The sequence below is a fragment of the Bacidia gigantensis genome, assembly GCF_019456465.1.
Source record: "Bacidia gigantensis strain McMullin 20006 chromosome Unknown contig_244, whole genome shotgun sequence".
Lineage (NCBI taxonomy): Eukaryota > Fungi > Ascomycota > Lecanoromycetes > Lecanorales > Ramalinaceae > Bacidia > Bacidia gigantensis.
In genome coordinates, this window is record NW_025408600.1 from 425,055 (window position 1) to 444,581 (window position 19,527).

A 19,527-nucleotide genomic window follows, 5' to 3' on the forward strand; every position below is an offset into this window, starting at 1 on the left:
CCGCAGATCTAGTTTCATTGCCTTCGAACGAAAAGTACTCCTCCACCAACCTCCATTGTACTGTACATTCGGGGACTTTTCACCAGTGTCTCACACCTCGCAGTCTCCGGTGACCAAGATCTGCTAGGTGCTGGTTCACTATGCTTATGTGCTATCGGTGTCAAGATGCTTTAACACAGTGGCCTTATCAGGTTATCTACCCCTGCCCCTTTGCCTAGTCGCCGTCTTTGATTAGGAAATTCTATCCATGCCGTTAGTTTTAACGACGTTGCGGTCACCGCTCTTTGTTTTCAGTCCACGTTTCTGTCTTTGTTCCTCGTGCATTCAATCTTCCACGTCACACCTTGAACCGCCAATCTCACTCAACAGCATCCCAATCTATGGGTCGGTTCTTTCTTGTTGCATGTTTTTCCTACTATATTTGCCTAGCTGTAGCCCCGGAACTTTGCTTTAGCTGTACCTTACCATCCTTGTGCGATGTCAGCATTGATAAACTAAACTATCTACAGTCCTCAGGCATTGTCACAAGCGTTGATCTAGTCAAAGTGTACACACAGCGTACGAGCGAAGTCAACGATCGGTTGCGTGCAGTCACGGAGATCAACCCGGATGCTCTAGTGATTGCGAAAGTACGAGACGCCGAGCGCGCTCATGGCTTTGTTCGTGGCCCGCTTCACGGCATACCCATTCTTCTCAAAGACAACATTGCGACGACCGATTCCCAGAACACTTCTGCAGGTTCGTTTGCGCTCCAGGGCGCCCAACCAAAGTATGAAGCCATCGTCGTCAAAAAGCTTCGCGCAGCTGGTGCTGTCATCCTTGGCAAAGCGACCATGGGAGAATGGGCTCAATTCAGATCAGCTTTCGGAAGCTCTTCTCATGGATGGAGCGCGCTTCATGGGCAGACTTTAGGAGCGTATCATACGCAGCAAGACCCGCATGGAAGCTCAAGCGGTAGCGCAGTAGCTGTATCTGTGGGACTCGCTACCCTTTCACTTGCTACAGAGACTAGTGGCAGCATTGTGAACCCTGCCGAGAAGAACAATCTTGTGGGCATCAAACCAACCATGGGCCTCACATCGCGCGACATGGTTATCCCAATAACTCTCCGACAGGATTCTGTTGGACCCATTGCCCAAACAGTCAAAGATGCTGCTTATATGCTCGCGGCAATCTCTGGCAAAGATAAGCATGACAATTGGACGCTGGCGCAACCTTTCGATGTAGTACCGGATTATGCAAAAGCTTGCAATTTCAACGCTTTGAACGGCACTCGGTTAGGGGTACCTCGAAACGGGATTGCACCCTTTCTAGACGAAACAACAAAGCCCATCATGGATGCATTCGAAAGAGCACTACGTATCATGCAAAATGCTGGCGCCACCGTTAAGGATAGTACCAATTTTGCGAGCTTTGACAAGCGAAAATGGGATTTAAATGGTGAGATAGTGATGGATACGGACTTCGCTTCTGGCTTGCAAGGCTACCTATCGAAGTTGAAGACAAATCCTAATAATTTGCATTCCCTGCAGGATCTGGTTCATTTCACCAGAAATCACCCTCTAGAGGGCTTACCAGACCGCGATGTAAGCCCTGGAGATCTGAACTCTATTTGTCTGCGGTCCACTAATCTGGATAGATGCATGCGTGGGAGAGATCTTTAAAGCGGCAAGTTGATAGCAATTCGGATGAATCTAGAGCTGCATTCCAGGCAAATCTCGACATGGCAGAGGATGAAGGTATCATTGGAGTGCTCAACCGCCACAATCTCGACGCTCTGGTGATGCCAACATTCACGGCATTTCACCTCACATCCATTGCAGGGCTGCCAATAATCACGGTACCCTTGGGGTTCTATCCAAAGGATACGCCGGTGAAGATGAACTTGAAAGGCAACCTGATCAGCGTTGGACCAGGTATCCCATTTGGCTTGTCATTCATAGGTCGTAAATGGAGCGAAGAGACCCTGATATCTCTAGCCCATGCTTTTGAGCAAAAGACCATGGTGCGAAAGCAGCAAGAGCCACTGATTAAGCCCTCCTATGAGCTTGGAAGCCAGATCAGGGATGTTGCACGGCCATCTCCAAGCAATCTTGCAATAGGAGCGATGAGCGTCAAAATGGAGTACAGGCGTCCTTTCATGGAGAGATTGAAGGCTCAATTCGTCTCCTTGTCGTACGGTAAGAGCTCGGTCCTGGCATAGGTAATATATCTCTTGCGATTCTTTAATTAGTCAGGGCGCGTCAGCGAGCAGGGAGTTTGAGGCGCAGGTAGCGAGTCGAGATGGCACTCGAGCTATCCGTATTGGCAGCAAATTGACCTTGGTTTCACGAACGCATGTTCTTGTCTGGTCGTATCATTGGAAACGACCGCCTGATGATATTTTTGACCGACAAGGCTAGACCTGCATTGGTAGACCAATCAAACCATCCTTCCAATACTCCCACATCTAGACACATAAACATTGTCCTACTTTCTCCGCACTCTTTGAGGATAATGCAATACTCCCACACTCAATGTAAGGCACGCTATATCATATGCAGCTCTCATGACAGCGGGTGACCTGCCGGGTAATCCTCAATCCACCGCTCAAGTAAGGCAGCCATCACAAGCACTGTCAGGTGCTGCGCAAGCTTTTCGGCTCGCAAAAACGTCTTCGAACGACATCAATGCCGCCAAAATCCAGGGAAAAGGAGCCATATATGCCGCTTCATCTGCCGGTGCAGCTGGAGTAAGGCACCCTTGGAATGCCAATGGCCTGACCATAGCTGTATCCGGCTCAACCGGTATACACCAGAGACCCCTTCCCTCCAAGCACAACAGCTTCCAAGCCGATAGAAGCAAACTTGACGAAACGATTCTGCCATCAGATACACTTCGGACACCTTCGCCATCACACATGGCGGCTCAAATAGCAGCCTCACGCGCCATACCCTCAGCTGGCCCCAAAGTTCCACCACACGTAATAAATGACCGATCGCAAGAGGGGAAGAGTAGATTAGAGAACAAACTTGACGAGACTTCCGTCCCAGCCACGAAGTCTTTGGTCCAGCTCTACGAGAGGAAGCAAGATGCCGACGTTCACCGGCCTGTCATTCAATCTGTTCGCTATGCAAAGCCTCCCACGACTATGGCTAGTCCTATGCCGGTGAGGCCTTCCGCAAGACCTATGTCATCTGCAGATGTTCTATCGGCATCGCTACCCAAGGCGTTGGCTCGGTCGACTTCGGCTTCGATATCGACCACACATAATACAACAAGCTCAGGAGCTGTGGCAGTATCACTTGCAAAAAAACAGCCAGCTCCAAAGCCTCCACCTCCTCGCAGAAGTCAGCGGACATTGAGTGATGCAACAGATGAAGGTGCTGTCGTTTCAAGAGAGCGCAGCGTCCAGCCCATACAAACTCAAAGGCCTAAACCGGATCCCCCAAGTACACTCAGGAGGCACAAAACAACGACTACTCTACCTACTCTCCCAACGGCAATTCGACAGACTAGCCCAGCATCTCCTCCCATCAAACCTCTACCAAGATCTACCTCGCAGTCCACGCTCCCACCAAAACCCAGCCCACCCCTCAGCCGCCTCTCAACAGAAACCCACCTCTCCCCTACTTCCACCAACTCCTACACACCCACCCTCACAGTCTCCTCCCTCGCAAACGCGATGGTGGCCTCCTCCTTGGCTTCCTCCCGCGCCACCTCCCCGAGCAAGTCCCCCCTCCCAACCCCACCACCGCGGCGAAAAGCAAGCAAGTCCTCTCTCTTCCACCTCCACCACAGCAACCCAAGCAACAACTCTCTAATCTCCCGCACACCCTCACCCACAAAACCCGCCGGACTAGCACGAACCACAATGCGCTCTGAGCCCGCCAAAGCTCCAAAACAAGCCGAATTCGCCGGCCATCTGGTGCGCAAACCCCACCACCACCACGAAGGCGACCGGAAACGCTACCGCACCGAACTCACCGAGCGCGAACGCAAGCGCTACGAGGGCGTGTGGGCTGCGAATCGCGGCCTGCTCCTCCCGCCACCGAGTAGTAATATCGAGGCGCTCAATGGCGAAGTCATCAATTTGGTGGTGAGGGATATTTGGCGGAGGAGCAAATTACCGGATGTGGTGCTTGAAGAGGTGTGGGAGTTGGTAAATTTGAGAGGAGGGCGGAGTCTGAGTAGGGAGGAGTTTGTGGTGGGCTTGTGGCTGATTGATCAGAAGCTTAAGGGGAACAAGTTACCTACGAAGGTATCGGACAGTGTGTGGGGAAGCGTCAGGAGGTTGGAGGGGCTGAAGATGCCAAAGCAGAGACGGTGAGGAAGATGTCCATACCCTTGCCGCCGTTTGCCCTGCTATATGAAATGATGTGAAAAAGCACTATTGAAGGAGCTGAAAATTTTGAATGCAGGAGTTTCACAGAGACAGGATAGAAAGATACCCATTTTGTACCGCTCCTTATCGAAGTAGAGTTATAGATGATGCAATGAGATAAACATTGACTTTTCAGCCGCTCTCAGGCGCAAAAGTCTGACTGTGATGCGAGAAGATGGAAGTGAGGATTGAAAAGCACACTCATCAATTCGTACACTATGGACACCCGTGATCGCCGGGCTCAAAATGCAGACAGATACATATAGACAGTGATTCCGCCGGCTCTGGTTCCTTCCCTATTCAAACCGGCCCCTTGAATGCCTCTCACTATTCACCGTTCTTGAGAAATATGCAACAGAAAGCCTGCCCGATATGTGTGTCTCTGAATAGCATACTCCGAAATGCAAAGGCAGAATATACAACATTACAAGAATGCCTTTCTAACAGGATCTGTGTTATTGGCAGCTTCACATATCGACATGTCCAACGACTCGCGATCCCTTGAAAATTGTTGATGTGTACAAGCAAGAGCATTCAAGATTCCCCATCACCAGAATGAAAATTTCAGGGAGGTCAGAAGGCGTCCTCATCCGTCCAAGCAGACTCGCTGCCTGTGGCCATCCTCCTCCCTTGTTGATCCTCAACGATTGGTTGTGGATGCCCATAAGCAGATCTGAACTTCTTGCCGGGAGGCGTGTAAACTCCTTCAGGGGTAAATCGTTTGCCATTCTTAGCCGCTCGCAGCTTTGCATGATAAGCTGAGCTAGCGTCAACTTCGGGCTCCGAAGCATCGTCAAAGGTTTCCCAGTTTTCGGAGCCTGATGTTCCGGTGTTAGTAGTGGAAGTAGTGGAGATCTGTCTGCTGTCTGCGGGAGCCATATATTGGCGGTTTTCGTATCGGCTGTCAGTGTAGTTGTGGTGATTCGACTGCATCATAGAGTGATCAACGTATGACATCCTCTCTCGATCATCGTACACGTCTTCAGGGCTGACTGGTCGAACGCGAGAGTCTGTTGAGGAAGCGACACTGGCACATCTGGTGTTCTCATTCTGGTATGTCTCTTGCAACTTTGGCGGCTCGAAGAGGTCCCTCATTTTTGGAGGAGGCGCTCGAGGCGGACCCATTGAGCGAATGGTGTTAGAATCGTAAGAACCTTCTGATTTGGGCATAGGTGGGCGTCTCTCTGGTGAATTGCCTCCATTACGTGTGGCACCCAGCGGTACACGTGCTGGAATTTTTGACGGCGTTCTGCCTCCCGTTGTTATAACAGAACTAGCAAGTGGATTGCGTCTCATTGCCCCTGTTCCTGGAGTCGTCTTCGCGCCTGGAGTTGCGGTCCCTGCACGCGATGGTGCTTGCGAACGAGTCACGCTTGCTGCTACACTCCCTGCGCGTGAGGCTGCTGGCTCTGGCGCTGATTTCAAAGGTACTTTCTTCGTTGTCGATGCATACGTGGGTCCAGCGGATGGGGTTTTTGATCGAGGAGGTAAGGTTTTCTCCGCTGCTGCAGCAAGCTCATCAAGATACGCAATTCCATGGACAAGGAACGGTCTGCCGTACTCGTCCTCCCATCTTTCTAGTCCTCTCCTCAGCTCCGCCTCAACCTTTGGCAGATCCTTCGCTATCCTCTTCCGCATCTTCTCCTCTCGCAGCAGTCTTGTTGGATCGCGTTTTTCACCTTTCTGTGGTTTCAGGAGTAATCGAGATGCATCCTGGCTAGAAGCTGCTAGGTCATCGCGATCTTTGACAAGAGAACGATGCTTATCCACGAGCTGTAGTGTAGGTGCTCGCTGCTCTTTCAACGCTTCAAGGCGTGCAATCTCCGCCTCATGTGCAGAGAGCAAGGCGTCGCTATACACGTCGGAGAAAGCTGGCGCGAAGTCAAGCATCTCCTCTTCTGAGAAGTACAAGCTGTCCCACAATTCTTGAAGCTTGAACCTTGCGTCCTCGACAAATAGGTGCAGATTCTGCCTCTTAAGCTCGTTCAAGCGATCTAATTCTGATTCGTACTCGTTGATCACTCGAAGGCCGCAGCCACGATTTGCCGCCAGAAATCGCTTTCGATCAGGCTCTTCGACACCTAAGCGGTCCCACAGCCCCTCTACTGTTGCTCTCAGCTCTTTCAGTCTTCTCTCGCGTGCTCGTTTCTCTTCTATCAGACGATCTCGCTTTCCATCAAGTCTCTTCATATCGTCTTGATGAAGACCCAGCTGCTCTGGAGCATCGCGATAATACTTGATAATAGAGCTCTCTGTTTGTGCTTGTGGCGTACCCAGTTCAGCCCACAGATTGACAATGTCATCTGCCGTCGATTGCACGCTTTTGATTCGCCGCTGGTACTCTTCATACACCTTAGAGAATTCTTTATCAAGTGAAGCGACGTAGGAGGATGAAAGGTCAAAGGTAGGCGGTGGGGAGGAGCTATTAGAGCAGGATGGTAGAGCAATTTTGACAAATGAGGGTTCAAGATGAGACGAGTAGGATTCAAGAGCTTCGGCGAGTTCTAACGCAGTCAGTCAAGATCTATCCCAAGAAGCATAGTGAACTAACTTTTCACTTCCTCAAAACGTTGGCGATGAACTTTGGCCACGGCATTGTACTTTGCTTTCAGTCCTTCAAGGCATTGCATGAGAGGCAGTGTGACTTTAAGATCATCATTCTCAAGTTGATATTCGTCAGTAGCTTTTTTGTCCTCTAGCGACGTTTCCATCTGCCTAATGGTCTTGATGAGGCGGTTGGCCTCTTCCGTAAGTTGGCCCTTCTCCCTGAGAAACGTGAGAAAATTTTCCGCATGTGGTACCAACTATATTTACCCATTGACTATCTTTAGTTGGTTATGCAGAGTCTCGGACAAAGCTGTGAAAAGCTGTTACAGTGAGTCAGTTGATTTAAAGTCATCAGCGCATGAAGCTCACCTCTGTCTCTCTAGATTCTCGCTCATGGTTAGGTACTCCTATTTCATCGAACAGGCCGTGAAGTTGCCCAATAATTGTCGTGACTTGAGTGGTTAGATAGCTTGTGTCCATGCTTGATGATTATGCGTAAAGAGGGATGAAGAAAAGGAGGGTCAGCAAGCCCTTTCAGGCGCGTTTCCAGCGTGGACGGACAAAACGATCTTATTCTCAGACGGGCTTGCATACATCAGGGGATTAGCATCAATGGTTTCTTTAAGCTTCCGATGCGTGTAGTGATGTTCAATGAAGTACCCATCTACATTACATCGCTAGGCCGCATCTCTCGCGATGTTGATATTGCGGAGAGAGTTCCGTCATTGGTTGCTGCGCAACGCAAGCGAGGCTGCCAAGACGGACTGCTCGGTGATGGCTCGGATTTAAGATAAGATAGACATGTATCGAAAAGTGATGAGCTTGTTCGTCACCTTCAACTACTGAAATATGTAGCTGCCTTGACACTCTACAGCACTTTGCCATTGCTTCCATTTCTACAAAGGTATCTCTGCCTTTTGCATGGCGAACCCACAGAAAACATGGGGTATGACATCCTTCCCGTCTCCGAATCAATAACCTGACTTTCACCTAGAGCTTGAGAACAGCGTCAAGCTTGTCGACCCTCATCGCGACGCCCTCTACACCTACGACGTTGACGAACAGAAAGCTATTAATGAACAAAAACCATGGAGGAAAGATCCCCACCACTTCAAACATGTTCGCATTTCCGCGATCGCCCTATTAAAAATGGTCATGCATGCCCGCTCAGGTGGTTCAATAGAAGTGATGGGCTTAATGCAAGGCAAGATTGCCGGTGACACATTCATAGTCACAGACGCGTTTCGATTACCAGTCGAAGGCACAGAAACAAGGGTAAACGCAGCAGACGAGGCAAATGAGTACATGATTCAATACACAAGTCTAGGTCGAGAGAACGGCCGGGCGGAGAATGTGGTGGGGTGGTATCATAGCCATCCAGGCTACAGTTGCTGGCTTTCAGGTATTGATGTCACGACGCAAGATGTGCAGCAGTCATTTCAAGACCCTTTCCTTGCTGTGGTGATTGATCCAGATCGCACAATATCTGCTGGGAGGGTGGAAATTGGTGCATTCAGGACATTTCCGAAAGATTACAAGCCACCTAGTTCAGGGGAGGATGATGGGTATCAGTCAATACCACTCAATAAGGTGGAGGACTTTGGTGCACATGCTAGCAGATACTACTCGCTTGAGGTGTCGCACTTCAAGAGCACGCTGGATACACATCTTCTTGATTTGTTGTGGAATAAATACTGGGTATCGACCCTGAGTCAGAGTCCTCTGTTCACCAATCGAGAGTATGGGAGCAGGCAAATGCTCGACTTGAGTCAGAAAATCACAAATGCCGCTTCTACCGTGAGTTCCAATCGTGGTTCTCAACGAAGCAATGTCAAGGACCCGCAGCTTGAGAAGGTCATCAAGGATAGCAATAAAATTGCTGGCGAAGAGAAGACTGGGCTACTTGCAAGTGAGGTAAAAGCGAAACTTTTCAATGGACTAGGTCAAGCTGGGAATAGATAGGCGGCTATCCCACAAGCTTTACAATCAGATTTTGTCAAATTCTGCATAGCGTCGGAGATTTAAGCACAGGAGGTGAATGTAGCATCAATGACATTCTCAAACTCTTCGACTTGAAATTCAGTCTGCTATGACTGACAAATGTCGGATCCACCAATTATTGTATTGACTTCCTTCAGCCATGCTCAGTGCGATGGATGCTGCTCGGTATTCTCTAAGCTGAAAGCACTCTCTGCTGATGCTAGCCTCCGCAGTGTTTCTTCACGTCCTAGATACATCATAGTATCCGGTAAGCCTGGTCCAGAGCGACCCCCGAGTAGTGCCCATCGGAGATAATAGAGAAGACACTGGTTGAATCCCTTTGATGAAGATTGGTCATCCAAATTTGTGTCAGGAAAGATTGATGAAGCATTCAAAGTCAAATTCTTCAAACTCGGAACATCCCACTGGTCGGCAGAGAGCGTTTCCACATGTTCTCTTACGAGAGAAACCTCACACAACATTGCAGGATGTCGAAACTTCTCTTCGAAAGCATCCCGCGGTCTGGCGCAGAAGCAGTCTTTGTGCCACTCGAAGAATGCTGTGGCATCAGTATAATATTTCGGATTTTTTGATAGCATAGCTCTAATCAGCGCTTCAAGCTCATGGTCGGGCTTATTATGAATGCTAATATTGTCAATAAAGCTCATGACGAATTAATACACTCTTACTCTGGATTTGATGCTAAGTATAGAGCAGCCTTTCGATGGACTGCAACTACCATCTTGTCAAGATGTGGGCCGTTAGTCGCTACTTGAAGCTTTGCATATTTGGCTTGAAGGTAGCCCAACTTCTCCGTGGCAACGTTCACATCTCCCTTGGTAAATTTGAGGTCAAACTGCCCAGTCAGTAAGTCCACATGAGTCACGAACGAACGTACATTGTGTATAAGATCCTGCATTGTCATGAAATCACTCGTCAGCTTGTGTGACCATCCCATCAAGGCAAGATAGTTTATGAGAGCTTCTGGAAGGTAGCCTGACTCTCTAAACATCTTGAGGGTGTCGCTGGCGGCACGCTTGCTCAATTTTCTCTTGTTGCTGTCCTGGAGCAAGCCTACATGTGCGAATACCGGTGGCTTCCAGCCAAAAGCGTTATAAAGCGTAATGTGTTTTGGTGTCGAAGGCAGCCATTCCTAGAAAGAGTCAGAGAAACTGCGCAAGATGCAAAGGTCCTACACACCGTGGCACGTATAACATGGCTGATCTCCATATGATGGTCGTCCACCACGTTGGCTAGATGATACGTGGGGTTTCCGTCTGATTTTATGAGAACAGGATCCTCATAGTTTCCAGACTGCCAGATACGCTGGCCCGGGAATTTGCCGTATATAAGATCGGTGTAAGGAGGAATCATGTCCGGTGTTTTTAGCCGGATGACATGGGCGTCGCCGTTTGTAGCTCTCGCCTCCGAGTCTTCTGGGGATATCGAAAAGCATTCCCGGTCATAGTCAGTCCAGAACCCTTCCAATCGTCTCTTTTCCGCAATTGTTTGTAATCTCTCTTGTGAACAGAAACACCGATAGCCATGGCCACTTTTGATCAATTCGAGCGCCTCTGATGTGTATATATTTGTTCTCTCGGACTAAAACGCCATTAGTCTTTGCTTGAATGAGAATTGAAGACAGCAATACTTGTCGGTAAGGGCCACGAGGACCACCAACCACGGGCCCTGGTCACCATTAAATCAACATCAGGACAGCCTTAGGATCGTCTAACCTTCATCCCATTGTAAGCCTGCCCATTGCAGATCTTCGTAAAGTCTCTGTTCAGAATCTGCCACAGTTCTTTTCTAACGAGACCTTCAGTCAGCCATGTTGTCATGTCAAATCGAAAGCCCAGACAGACCTTATCTGTGTCTTCTAGACGCAATATGAATTGACCATTGGTAGCTTTTGCGATCAAGTAGTTGAACAAGGCCGTTCGTAGAGATCCAAGATGTAAATAGCCCGTGGGAGAAGGCGCGAACCTCGTCCGTGCTGGAGTTTCTGGTAGGGCCCCTTTCTCCCTCCTTTCTTTCACCTCTAGCCTTGGTTCTGTTGAGATAGCTCGATAGCTACATCGAGAAAAGCTCCGCGCATTATGTCGTGCGAAAAGCGCCAATGGACGGCTCATCACTCACTGGACAAATGGAGTCTCGAAGAAAACATCCGTCGGGAGGCATCGATTACATTCGATGCCCGGCTGTCGGATATAGAACTAACGAAATATCCGTATTGATGATCCTTGCGCCAACAACATTGGCTTCTCCCTCTCGACCCAAGCTTCCTGATAGCTAGCCCACCAGCCTGTAAATCTTGCAAACAACTGCAGTCGCTGGGTCACCAGTAGCTTAAGCAGCGCAGCACTGTTTTGCCTCCCCCTGACTTCTCGGCAGGGCAGGACAATTGTTGCCGTATGCATATCTTACTTGCATGAATATTCGAGCACTCCGGGAGTAATTGCAGGCAATCCTTATGGTGCACGAAAACTGTTCAGCTTTGGGGTATGGAATCGCTGTGGTTTCAAAATGGGTTTGCCACGATAAAAAGATATGCTGTCTCGTGAGCTTTTGCTTCTCACCTACCGTTTTCAATTTCGGGCCACCCGGAATGTCCATCAGCACGGCCACGGCCGCCTCCAAATGGAGCTCACACACCACTTGCCAATATGCGTAGTAAGTGAAGCCAATGTCGTGTTGGTACTATATCCAACATGAAGCCTTGCTGCAGGATCTGGAGCCTTTCTGCGAGTCCCAGGGATCAAACATGCCCAGCTTGCGTGTTTCGATTGTTATAAAAAGGCGTGCTACCATCGACTATTGATGTCTCGTGTTAAAGTCCTGAGTATCGTCGGGTTCGATGAACTATTCGCTTGGTTATGCGTGCTTTTCTCTGCTTCAGAACTTTCATTTTCATTCAACATTTGGTCTTGCGACCTGTTGCGGCGGAGCCTCAATGTTATCGCCAGGATGGTACTGTGCTAAGTGACCATCGACCATGCAACACCACCGCCGACGTCTCAGCTTGTTGCCAGGAAGGAGGAGCATGTCTTACAAGTAACCTTTGTTTCTTGAAATGGGACACCTCAGTCAACGCTGGTGGGTGCACCGATAAGCAGTGGTCATCCGCCAATTGCTTCCAGGGATGTCCTAAATGTAGGCAGCCTATCCTCGTGCTGTCGTACAGGATTGCAAATCTTAAAGATACCTACCGCCAGTCCACCAGTGACTGACGTCGTGTCATAGCTTATGGCTTCAGTACCCTCTATAGGTGCAACGACAACAATTGGTGCTGTTCGAATGGGCCTAACGCAACCTCTTGCTGCAACGACGAGGGGGTAGTCTTGCTCCAACTTCCGAATGCGTCGGCGATCTACAACGGTAGCGCGTTTTTAGAGGGATACTCGCTTGGATCATCGTCAGAATTTCGACCAGAAGCTTCGACTTCCTTTTTATGCTTATCGTCGTCCTCGACCATGCCAAGTCCAATGACTTCGACTCTTCAAAGCTCACCAGCAGTGTCAGTATCAGTATCTTCTCAAGGTCTCTGTCCATCTCTAAGTTCCACTGCAATTCCATCTTCCCCAATCACAGGCAATTGCACTGCAGCTCAACAAAAGGCGAGTCAGAGAGCCGGTCTTGGTGCGGGTTTGGGAGCTGGCTTGCCACTCCTATCCCTACTTGCCGCAATAGCGATTGTCGTCCTGCGGCAGCGTCGTGTCATTAGGGACATGACTGGCCTTCGAAGGCCTGTGCGAAAGCTGAGCAGTAAATCAAATGGCCATCTCTGGCCTTCCAAGCGAAGAATGCCAGAAGCATACGAGCGGCCGTACGTAATTCTTAGCAGAAGTGAACTCACAAACGATCGGAATAACGGGCAATTCGAGCTATCTGCGATAGGCTGAGCCCAGGATTGAGCTCAAGCCTTCCTTGAGTTTTGAAATCAAAGGTATTGTACTAGAGCTGAAATATAGGAGATAAAAAGGCTCTCCGTGAACAGATGGACTCGGAAGGATCTTGACGCACCCTACGATTGCCCCGACAACCCCAAGACACCGGAAGATCGAAGCATAACCTTGCGAATTGAAATGGCATATCATTGATCATAAGTCAAGTTTTATCTACGTATCTATGTACAGCCCCATCATGACATGGAGAACTTCATTGAATAGTCGCCAGAACATCAACAAAATGAAGGTCTTTTGATCGTAAGATTATCTTTTTGATTCTCAAGATTGCTGAGCATAGAGTCCTCGGCATATTTCATCACTTTTGGTTTGTATCACAATCTAGCTGCACTTGCCATAAGGTTTTTGGCAGCCAGCTCCACAAAATGCGTCTGAAGCACCACTGTCATGACAGTCAGTCTAATCAATCATTCACCTCCTAAAGCCAAACGTCTCACGTACCAATAGCCATACTGAGAGCAGCAGTCACCATTCGAGCAAACATATCCCTTGGAGGACCCACAGCTGCCATCTGGCGATGGGATAGGGCTGTTTGTGCATTGGCCATACTTAGGCTGGCATCCGGCCCCGCAAAAGGCTACGGCCGACCCGCTGTATCACGCAAGAAGTCGAATTAGCCTCCCTTCCATGTGTTCAACGTCAAGGGACGCAAGCCGGCACGGCCCGAAACAGGAACGAAAGCAAGGTGTTGATAACGAGTTCACGGTTTAGGTACGTACCAGTAGCCGAACTTGGAGCAGCAATTGCCCGAAGAGCAGGTGTATCCGCTTGTGCCACCGCAAGAACCATCAGGAGAGATCTGCTCCGTGCCCGCAGCATCATCGATGAAGATCTGGGGGATTCGCACCATGGCAGACAAGCTCAAGGCTGGCAGTGCGAGGGCGAGGAGTGAGAAACGCATTTTGATGCTAATGTGCTTATTATTGGCTTAGTAGACGGAGATATTGGGATATATGACAATCACGCGATATGAGATGATTATGAGATGACAGTCTGCGAGACACAGAGCCCCCTTAAATGCTCGCTCGGTGCTCTTTCCCCGCAATGCCTGGGCGGAGAATGAGGCCTCAAGGGTGCCGACACGACCGGATCTGCAGGTTGCTGACTCAGGACCCATCGTTGGTTGCATACCGTGCTTAGCTTGCATACTGCCGCAGCGCTGATGAGATGGCAAGAGGGGATTCGATGCCCAAGGCGTTTGGCGCCCATGTGGGGCCGTAGTCTGGGGAAGTGGCTTCATATCCATGCCTTCGACTGTTTGGAAGCCTTTTGGAGGAAGCCACAACGTTTACTTTTCTTGGCATCAGACGCCACATTTGTTCGATAATCGATCTATCCTTCAGCGTTCATGCTGTTTCAATCGTCTGGACTGAAGCATCATCAAGCAAGGATGAGGCAGAATTCTCTTTTGAAATGAACAGAGTAAAGTATTGCACAGAATAAACAGGAATTCGACCAACTTTTGAGCACAATTTGCAAGATTCCACGTCTCTTTTCTCACCTTTCAATACCTTTCAATCAACCAATTCTTCCTCCTCTCATCATCCATCTCCTCCAACATCTCCATCTCAGTAGCTTTGACTGTAACATATGTCCTTATTACATCCTGTCCTAGCGCGTTCTTGAGTCCTGACACATTTTCCAGCTCCTCTTCAAGAAGACTCAACGCGTCTCTAATCCCCTTTGGAAATTGTTCCGTAATCCCCAAATGCTTCCTCTCTCTGCTCGTCAACTCTGCCGGATTGTCTTGACACGCCTTCATTTCGAGCGGCGCCTTCTCTAACAACCCTCCCAGCCCCGTGCCAATAAGTGCTGCGAGTACCAAGTACGGGTTCGCCAAACCGTCCGTGCATTTTACCTCGAAATGTGATCCCTCAATCTGCCGCAATGGGGCTTCACGGTTTTGAGGACCCCAAGCTATCCATGTGCTTCCCGCCCACAGACTATCCACGACACGGGCATAGCTCGCTTCATTGGAGTAGAGGATTGCGCTCATCGCACGGAGATTGCGAAGGACAGCGGCTATGAAATGTTCCCACTTATCACCTGGTTCCACAGACATATGAATATGGGCGCCGGTGCCGCAAGCCGTCTTGAAGGGCTTTGGATACAGAGTCGCGTGGTAGGAGCCATCAAGATGGTTTGCAGTGACAGTAGAGATGATGTCTCGGGCTGCTATCAGGGTATCAGCTGCTTCAAGAGGCGGGAGGGCGCCCAAGGCGAACTCAAATTGGCAAGGAGAGCTTTCTGCATGAAACTGAAGGACTTCTATACCAGCCACCTCAAGTTTGGTGGCAATAGCTTCAACAAGAGACAGGATTTTGTCGTCACGGAGCGAACTTGCTGAGGTCCAATTATGGCCTTCGGTGAGACCGTCGCCGTGATAGATGAAGTGAGAATCCTTGAGGCTGCGGCGCATAAAGACAACTTCAATCTCGAATCCTACCTTGAAGGTGAAGCCATTCTGTTTCCCTTTCTCAACTTGGTGCCTGAGGGCGCTTCGCGGGCAATTAGCTACTTCCTTCCCACTTTCTGTCTCGCGGAATTCGCATTGTAGGAAAGCGTAAGTCTCGCGGCTGGAGAGACGAAGGCTCGTGAAGTCCGGGACAAGATTATCTTCGCCTACTGGTGAGAAGTTGGAACAGATGAAGTCAGTTTGAAGGAGGCCGAGGGCGGCTTTGCTTATGCCTAGATTCTTGCGTTGCTTATATAATTTGAGTGCTTGGCTGATAGGCAGAACGCGTGCTCGGACTGTTGCGGTGTAGTCGACCCATTGAAAGCGGAGAAATTTGACAGACTGGTTTTGTTTGAGGAAGCGCTCTAATCTCGCAACATCGGAGCTTGAAGCTTTTGCATCTGCCGCTTTGGGGGTATTGCAGTTCTCTTGTGATTTCAGTGGCTTGAGTTCAAGATCCAAGTCGTAGAGTCGGTTTGAAGTATTGAAGAGAAGATCCTCAACTATCCTTACCGCTTGCTCTTCAGTAACAGCACCTCTTTGAACGTACTCTCCAAGGACTACTTCAAGAGCCTCGCGGATTTGTTTGACTGCTAAAAGGTAGGTCTCAGGAAACCAATGACCGTCGGTACTCCAGAGAAGCTTTTCAGATGGAACAAGATCCAAGCATTCTCGAACAACGCGTTCTTGTCCGTCTTGGCTTAAGTAAGGGAAGACTTCCCCAATGTCTAGGTAAGCATTCTTATGAACAGATGCGATATAGCCAGCATCGGTGGTGAAGGGATAGCTGGCGTGTAAGAGAACAAAGACGACCTCAGGCCATTTCTTGATGAAGGGCTGGAGGTGTGCTGCACTGGAGAGAGTCAAGCTAAGATCATTGTCACCGAGTCCGGTGTGAAATTGGAACGGTTTCTTGCACTTCTTGTCGGTAAGAAGCTTTGCTACGAGATTCACGAAATATGGAGCTAGATCTTCGTCCTGTAGGTTGTATTCATCTTCTGGATCAAAGCCGCCGACAATCCGTTTCAAGCCAGCCTCGGGTCCTGGTATGTGCTCTGGAATTGCAAGTCCAGTCCTATAGCATATGATTGATTTGAAGCCTACCACTTCTGGGTCCTCTATCGCTTCCACAACTGCCTTGGAGAATAAATCAATGACGTGGTCCAGTGTTGATTTTCTTTCCAGATGATTTTGGATGATGTCCTCAGCGACTGACTCGATCCTGACAATTCTTTTACACTTGGAGCGTGTAAGTCGACTATGCCAGTCGTATGGATGCCATTCTGATGGATCTCCGAACCCATCGTCAATCAAAATCGTCTCTAAGCCATCGAAGCACTCTTTGGCCCACTCTTCATAGTCACTATGCTTAGCACTGAGAGCTTTCTTTACCTCTTCCCATCGAGGTTCGCATTTGAGAATCTCCGAGAGCTGTTTCACTGCTCGGATATGGGCCAAGCAGGAGGTTGAATCTTGAAGTGCATCTCCTTCAGCTTCAGTTGCGACGTTCAGAAGGTCATATTTTCTTATCTTTGAGGGTTGCAAGATATTGTGTGCATGATTATCGATGATCGGAGTGGTATATATTGCTTTGTGCAAAGCTTCCATCCTGAGTCGAGACAGTCAAATTCAATCTGTGGCTTTAAACCCCTCTGCGAGCCCTCAATCGGCTAAATACTTGTCCCAAATCAGAGCTTCGCGGTCTCTTTTACCAGAATCTTATTCAACCCTGCGCGAACAATATCTGACATGCCACTAGCCAATGGTTTGCTGGTGCTCCTGTTTACGAAGACATGCGTGTATCCACCCACTGCCCGGACGTCGTCTCTACCGTTTTCAAACACGGCAACTTCGTAGGTCACACTCGATTTGCCGATTTTGTTGACACGTAGGCCAAGATCTACAACAATGGGAAAGCGCACCGAACCAAAGAAATCGCAATGAGAAGAAACGACCAGACCGATCTCCTCCGATGACGAAGGAATCCGACCGCAATGCTCGATTAGATAAGCATTGATGATCGAATCAAAGAAGTGGAAGTAAATGCTGTTATTCATGTGGTCGTACCTACACCGACTCATAAACATCATACCTGGCATGATGACAGGGTGGGGCATACATGTCATTATCGCTCCAGCGTGTCCTATACTCTTGATGATAGCCATAATCCTTACGACGACGATCCCTGATATTCATGAAAGTGTACGTCTAACCTATATATCTCATCGGGGCCTCTGAACCCTCAAGATATCCAGCTTGAACGGCAACAGCGACGCGAAATTTGCTCTAGTTGTGTTTGAACGCCAAGACCTTCTTTAAGACTAAGGGTAGTACCGCAGCCGACAAGGCAAGTAGGACAAAACCAAATCTGCGCCGACCGATTCTACGTTTTGCATATGGAATTTCGTAGGTTAGTCGAATATTTAAGCATAAAAATTATTAATAACTTTTAAAGTTTTCTATATAAGTACTCGTAATTCGTTATCGCACTTGCGTAATAAGTAAAGGTTTATTCTTAGCTTAAAACTATATAAAAATAATAGTAAAATAATAAGGAATATACTATATAGCAGTGTAGTATTATAAGTTATTTATAAAGCTATTTCCTAGGCTAAATTAAGTTAAATTAAGTTTAAATTAAGTTTATAAATAATAGGGAAAAAGCTATATAGCTAGCTAGTTATATAAGCTATTTATAAAATTATTTCTCTAGCTAAGTTAAGCTTAAAACTAGTAAAGAAAAAGCTATATAAGTATATAGTATTATAAGCTATTTGCAAGCTATTTATAAACTAGTTTTCTAAGCTAAATTAAGCTTAAAATAGCTTAAAAATAGTAGAGAAAAGGAGTATATAGTTAGCTAGCTTTATAAGCTATTTGTAAAGCTTTTTCTTTAGTTAAATTAAGCTTTAAAATAGCTAAAAATAATACTTTTTATATATTATTTATAAACCCTTTTATAAGCTATTTGCAGGTTTATTTTCTCTATATTTAAGCTTTTTTCTAATTAGCTATAAGGCTATTTAAACCTATTAATAGCTATATATAGTTGCTAAACTTATTTATATAGAAATAAGCTTGTTTTATTGCTATAAATTATTAATAAATAATCCCTTTATTACTATATAATAAATAGTTAAAATTATATATAAATTAATACCTAAACTAGATAAAGCTTTATAATAAAATATTAAAGGTTTTAAGCTAATACGAACTAGATTAATAATATTGTAAAACTGTTATGCAATAAATAAAAATTACGCAAAGTTCAATGATCCTACCGAATTTATATACAAACGCAGAATCGGTTAGCGCAATTTGGTTTTGTCCTACTTGCTTTATCGGCTGCGGTAGGTAGGGCTTAGTCGAAAGCTTGATCGTCAGGTAGTCGCTCCAGACGGGAGATCAGGAACTATGATAAGTTTGGACAATCCGTGGCTTATACTAAGGGCAGGTCAAGCTCCCCAAAGAGGCAATGGACATTGGCCTGGCCGTGCTTCGACTCATTGACCCTCGTACGGTTTACTCCGGCCGACTCAGAATGTAGCATGCGGCCACACACATCAAGAACACAGAAAAGGGGGAACACTGGAGGCCGACCCGGCGATCAAATAAGGTTACGTCGAGACAAAGTCGCATGACGATTGGTTGTCACTGTCTCAAGACGCTCACCCGATCGTAGTGAAATTTATGACTTTCCAGACTAGCCTATCAGTCCAATAAACTAGAGATGATACAGAGGCTCGATATCCTCGACCGTAGCATAGATAGTATTGATTGCCGTTACGAGCTCAGCGGGGAGTGGTCCGGCTTCAAGTGCCTCGAGCGTCTTGTGGAGCTGCTCCATCGTGGAAACTCCAAAGCTGACTCCATGACCATACTATGCATCCAAGGCATCATGAGAGGCCGTCCACCGGAGCGCAGCTGCATGCCCGCTGACATCATGCTTCTCAGTAGCATCACGAACAACGCCCATCAAGTCCTGAATTGGGACCTTGCCGTAAAGGGTATTGCACATGTTTCCGATGATGTTCTGATATGTTGTCAGGATAGCTGAGACGTCACTGCTTTGGGATCTTACATCATCGTGCCACCGTTTCGAGCTGTCGATATTGCCCGAACACAGGCCACCCGCTGCCGGACTGATACAAAGCTTAGTCCAAAGTCAGTAACGATTTAGATGTCAGCGCACCTGTAGGCAAAAACCGCCATGTTGT

At 47.9% G+C, this 19,527-nt stretch overlaps 7 protein-coding genes across 7 annotated transcripts; 2 read left to right on the forward strand and 5 right to left on the reverse strand.

The window, feature by feature from the left end:
• Positions 1–380: 380 nt before the first annotated feature.
• KY384_004818 (uncharacterized protein) lies at positions 381–4,309 on the forward strand (the record flags this gene model as incomplete). Its single annotated transcript, XM_044813321.1, has 3 exons — positions 381–1,586; positions 1,640–2,180; positions 2,544–4,309. The coding sequence occupies 3 exons, from the start codon at positions 381–383 to the stop codon at positions 4,307–4,309; spliced, it is 3,513 nt and encodes a 1,170-aa protein (XP_044669599.1).
• Positions 4,310–4,936: 627 nt separating this feature from the next.
• On the reverse strand, positions 4,937–7,390 carry KY384_004819 (uncharacterized protein; the record flags this gene model as incomplete). The annotated part of the gene is made up of 4 exons (XM_044813322.1): positions 4,937–6,867; positions 6,915–7,129; positions 7,178–7,230; positions 7,280–7,390. 4 exons carry the CDS (start codon positions 7,388–7,390, stop codon positions 4,937–4,939), a joined length of 2,310 nt encoding a protein of 769 aa, XP_044669600.1.
• Positions 7,391–7,831: 441 nt separating this feature from the next.
• On the forward strand, positions 7,832–8,872 carry RRI1 (COP9 signalosome catalytic subunit rri1; the record flags this gene model as incomplete). Its single annotated transcript, XM_044813323.1, has 2 exons — positions 7,832–7,856; positions 7,905–8,872. The coding sequence occupies 2 exons, from the start codon at positions 7,832–7,834 to the stop codon at positions 8,870–8,872; spliced, it is 993 nt and encodes a 330-aa protein (XP_044669601.1).
• Positions 8,873–9,054: 182 nt separating this feature from the next.
• Positions 9,055–9,558, reverse strand: KY384_004821 (uncharacterized protein; the record flags this gene model as incomplete). The annotated part of the gene is made up of 1 exon (XM_044813324.1): positions 9,055–9,558. The coding sequence occupies one exon, from the start codon at positions 9,556–9,558 to the stop codon at positions 9,055–9,057; it is 504 nt and encodes a 167-aa protein (XP_044669602.1).
• Positions 9,559–9,575: 17 nt separating this feature from the next.
• KY384_004822 (uncharacterized protein) lies at positions 9,576–11,310 on the reverse strand (the record flags this gene model as incomplete). The annotated part of the gene is made up of 6 exons (XM_044813325.1): positions 9,576–10,043; positions 10,091–10,492; positions 10,542–10,579; positions 10,627–10,699; positions 10,756–10,943; positions 11,112–11,310. The coding sequence occupies 6 exons, from the start codon at positions 11,308–11,310 to the stop codon at positions 9,576–9,578; spliced, it is 1,368 nt and encodes a 455-aa protein (XP_044669603.1).
• Positions 11,311–14,359: 3,049 nt separating this feature from the next.
• On the reverse strand, positions 14,360–16,918 carry KY384_004823 (uncharacterized protein; the record flags this gene model as incomplete). The annotated part of the gene is made up of 1 exon (XM_044813326.1): positions 14,360–16,918. One exon carries the CDS (start codon positions 16,916–16,918, stop codon positions 14,360–14,362), a length of 2,559 nt encoding a protein of 852 aa, XP_044669604.1.
• A 2,272-nt stretch (positions 16,919–19,190) lies between these two features.
• KY384_004824 (uncharacterized protein) lies at positions 19,191–19,522 on the reverse strand (the record flags this gene model as incomplete). The annotated part of the gene is made up of 2 exons (XM_044813327.1): positions 19,191–19,374; positions 19,503–19,522. The coding sequence occupies 2 exons, from the start codon at positions 19,520–19,522 to the stop codon at positions 19,191–19,193; spliced, it is 204 nt and encodes a 67-aa protein (XP_044669605.1).
• Positions 19,523–19,527: the final 5 nt, after the last annotated feature.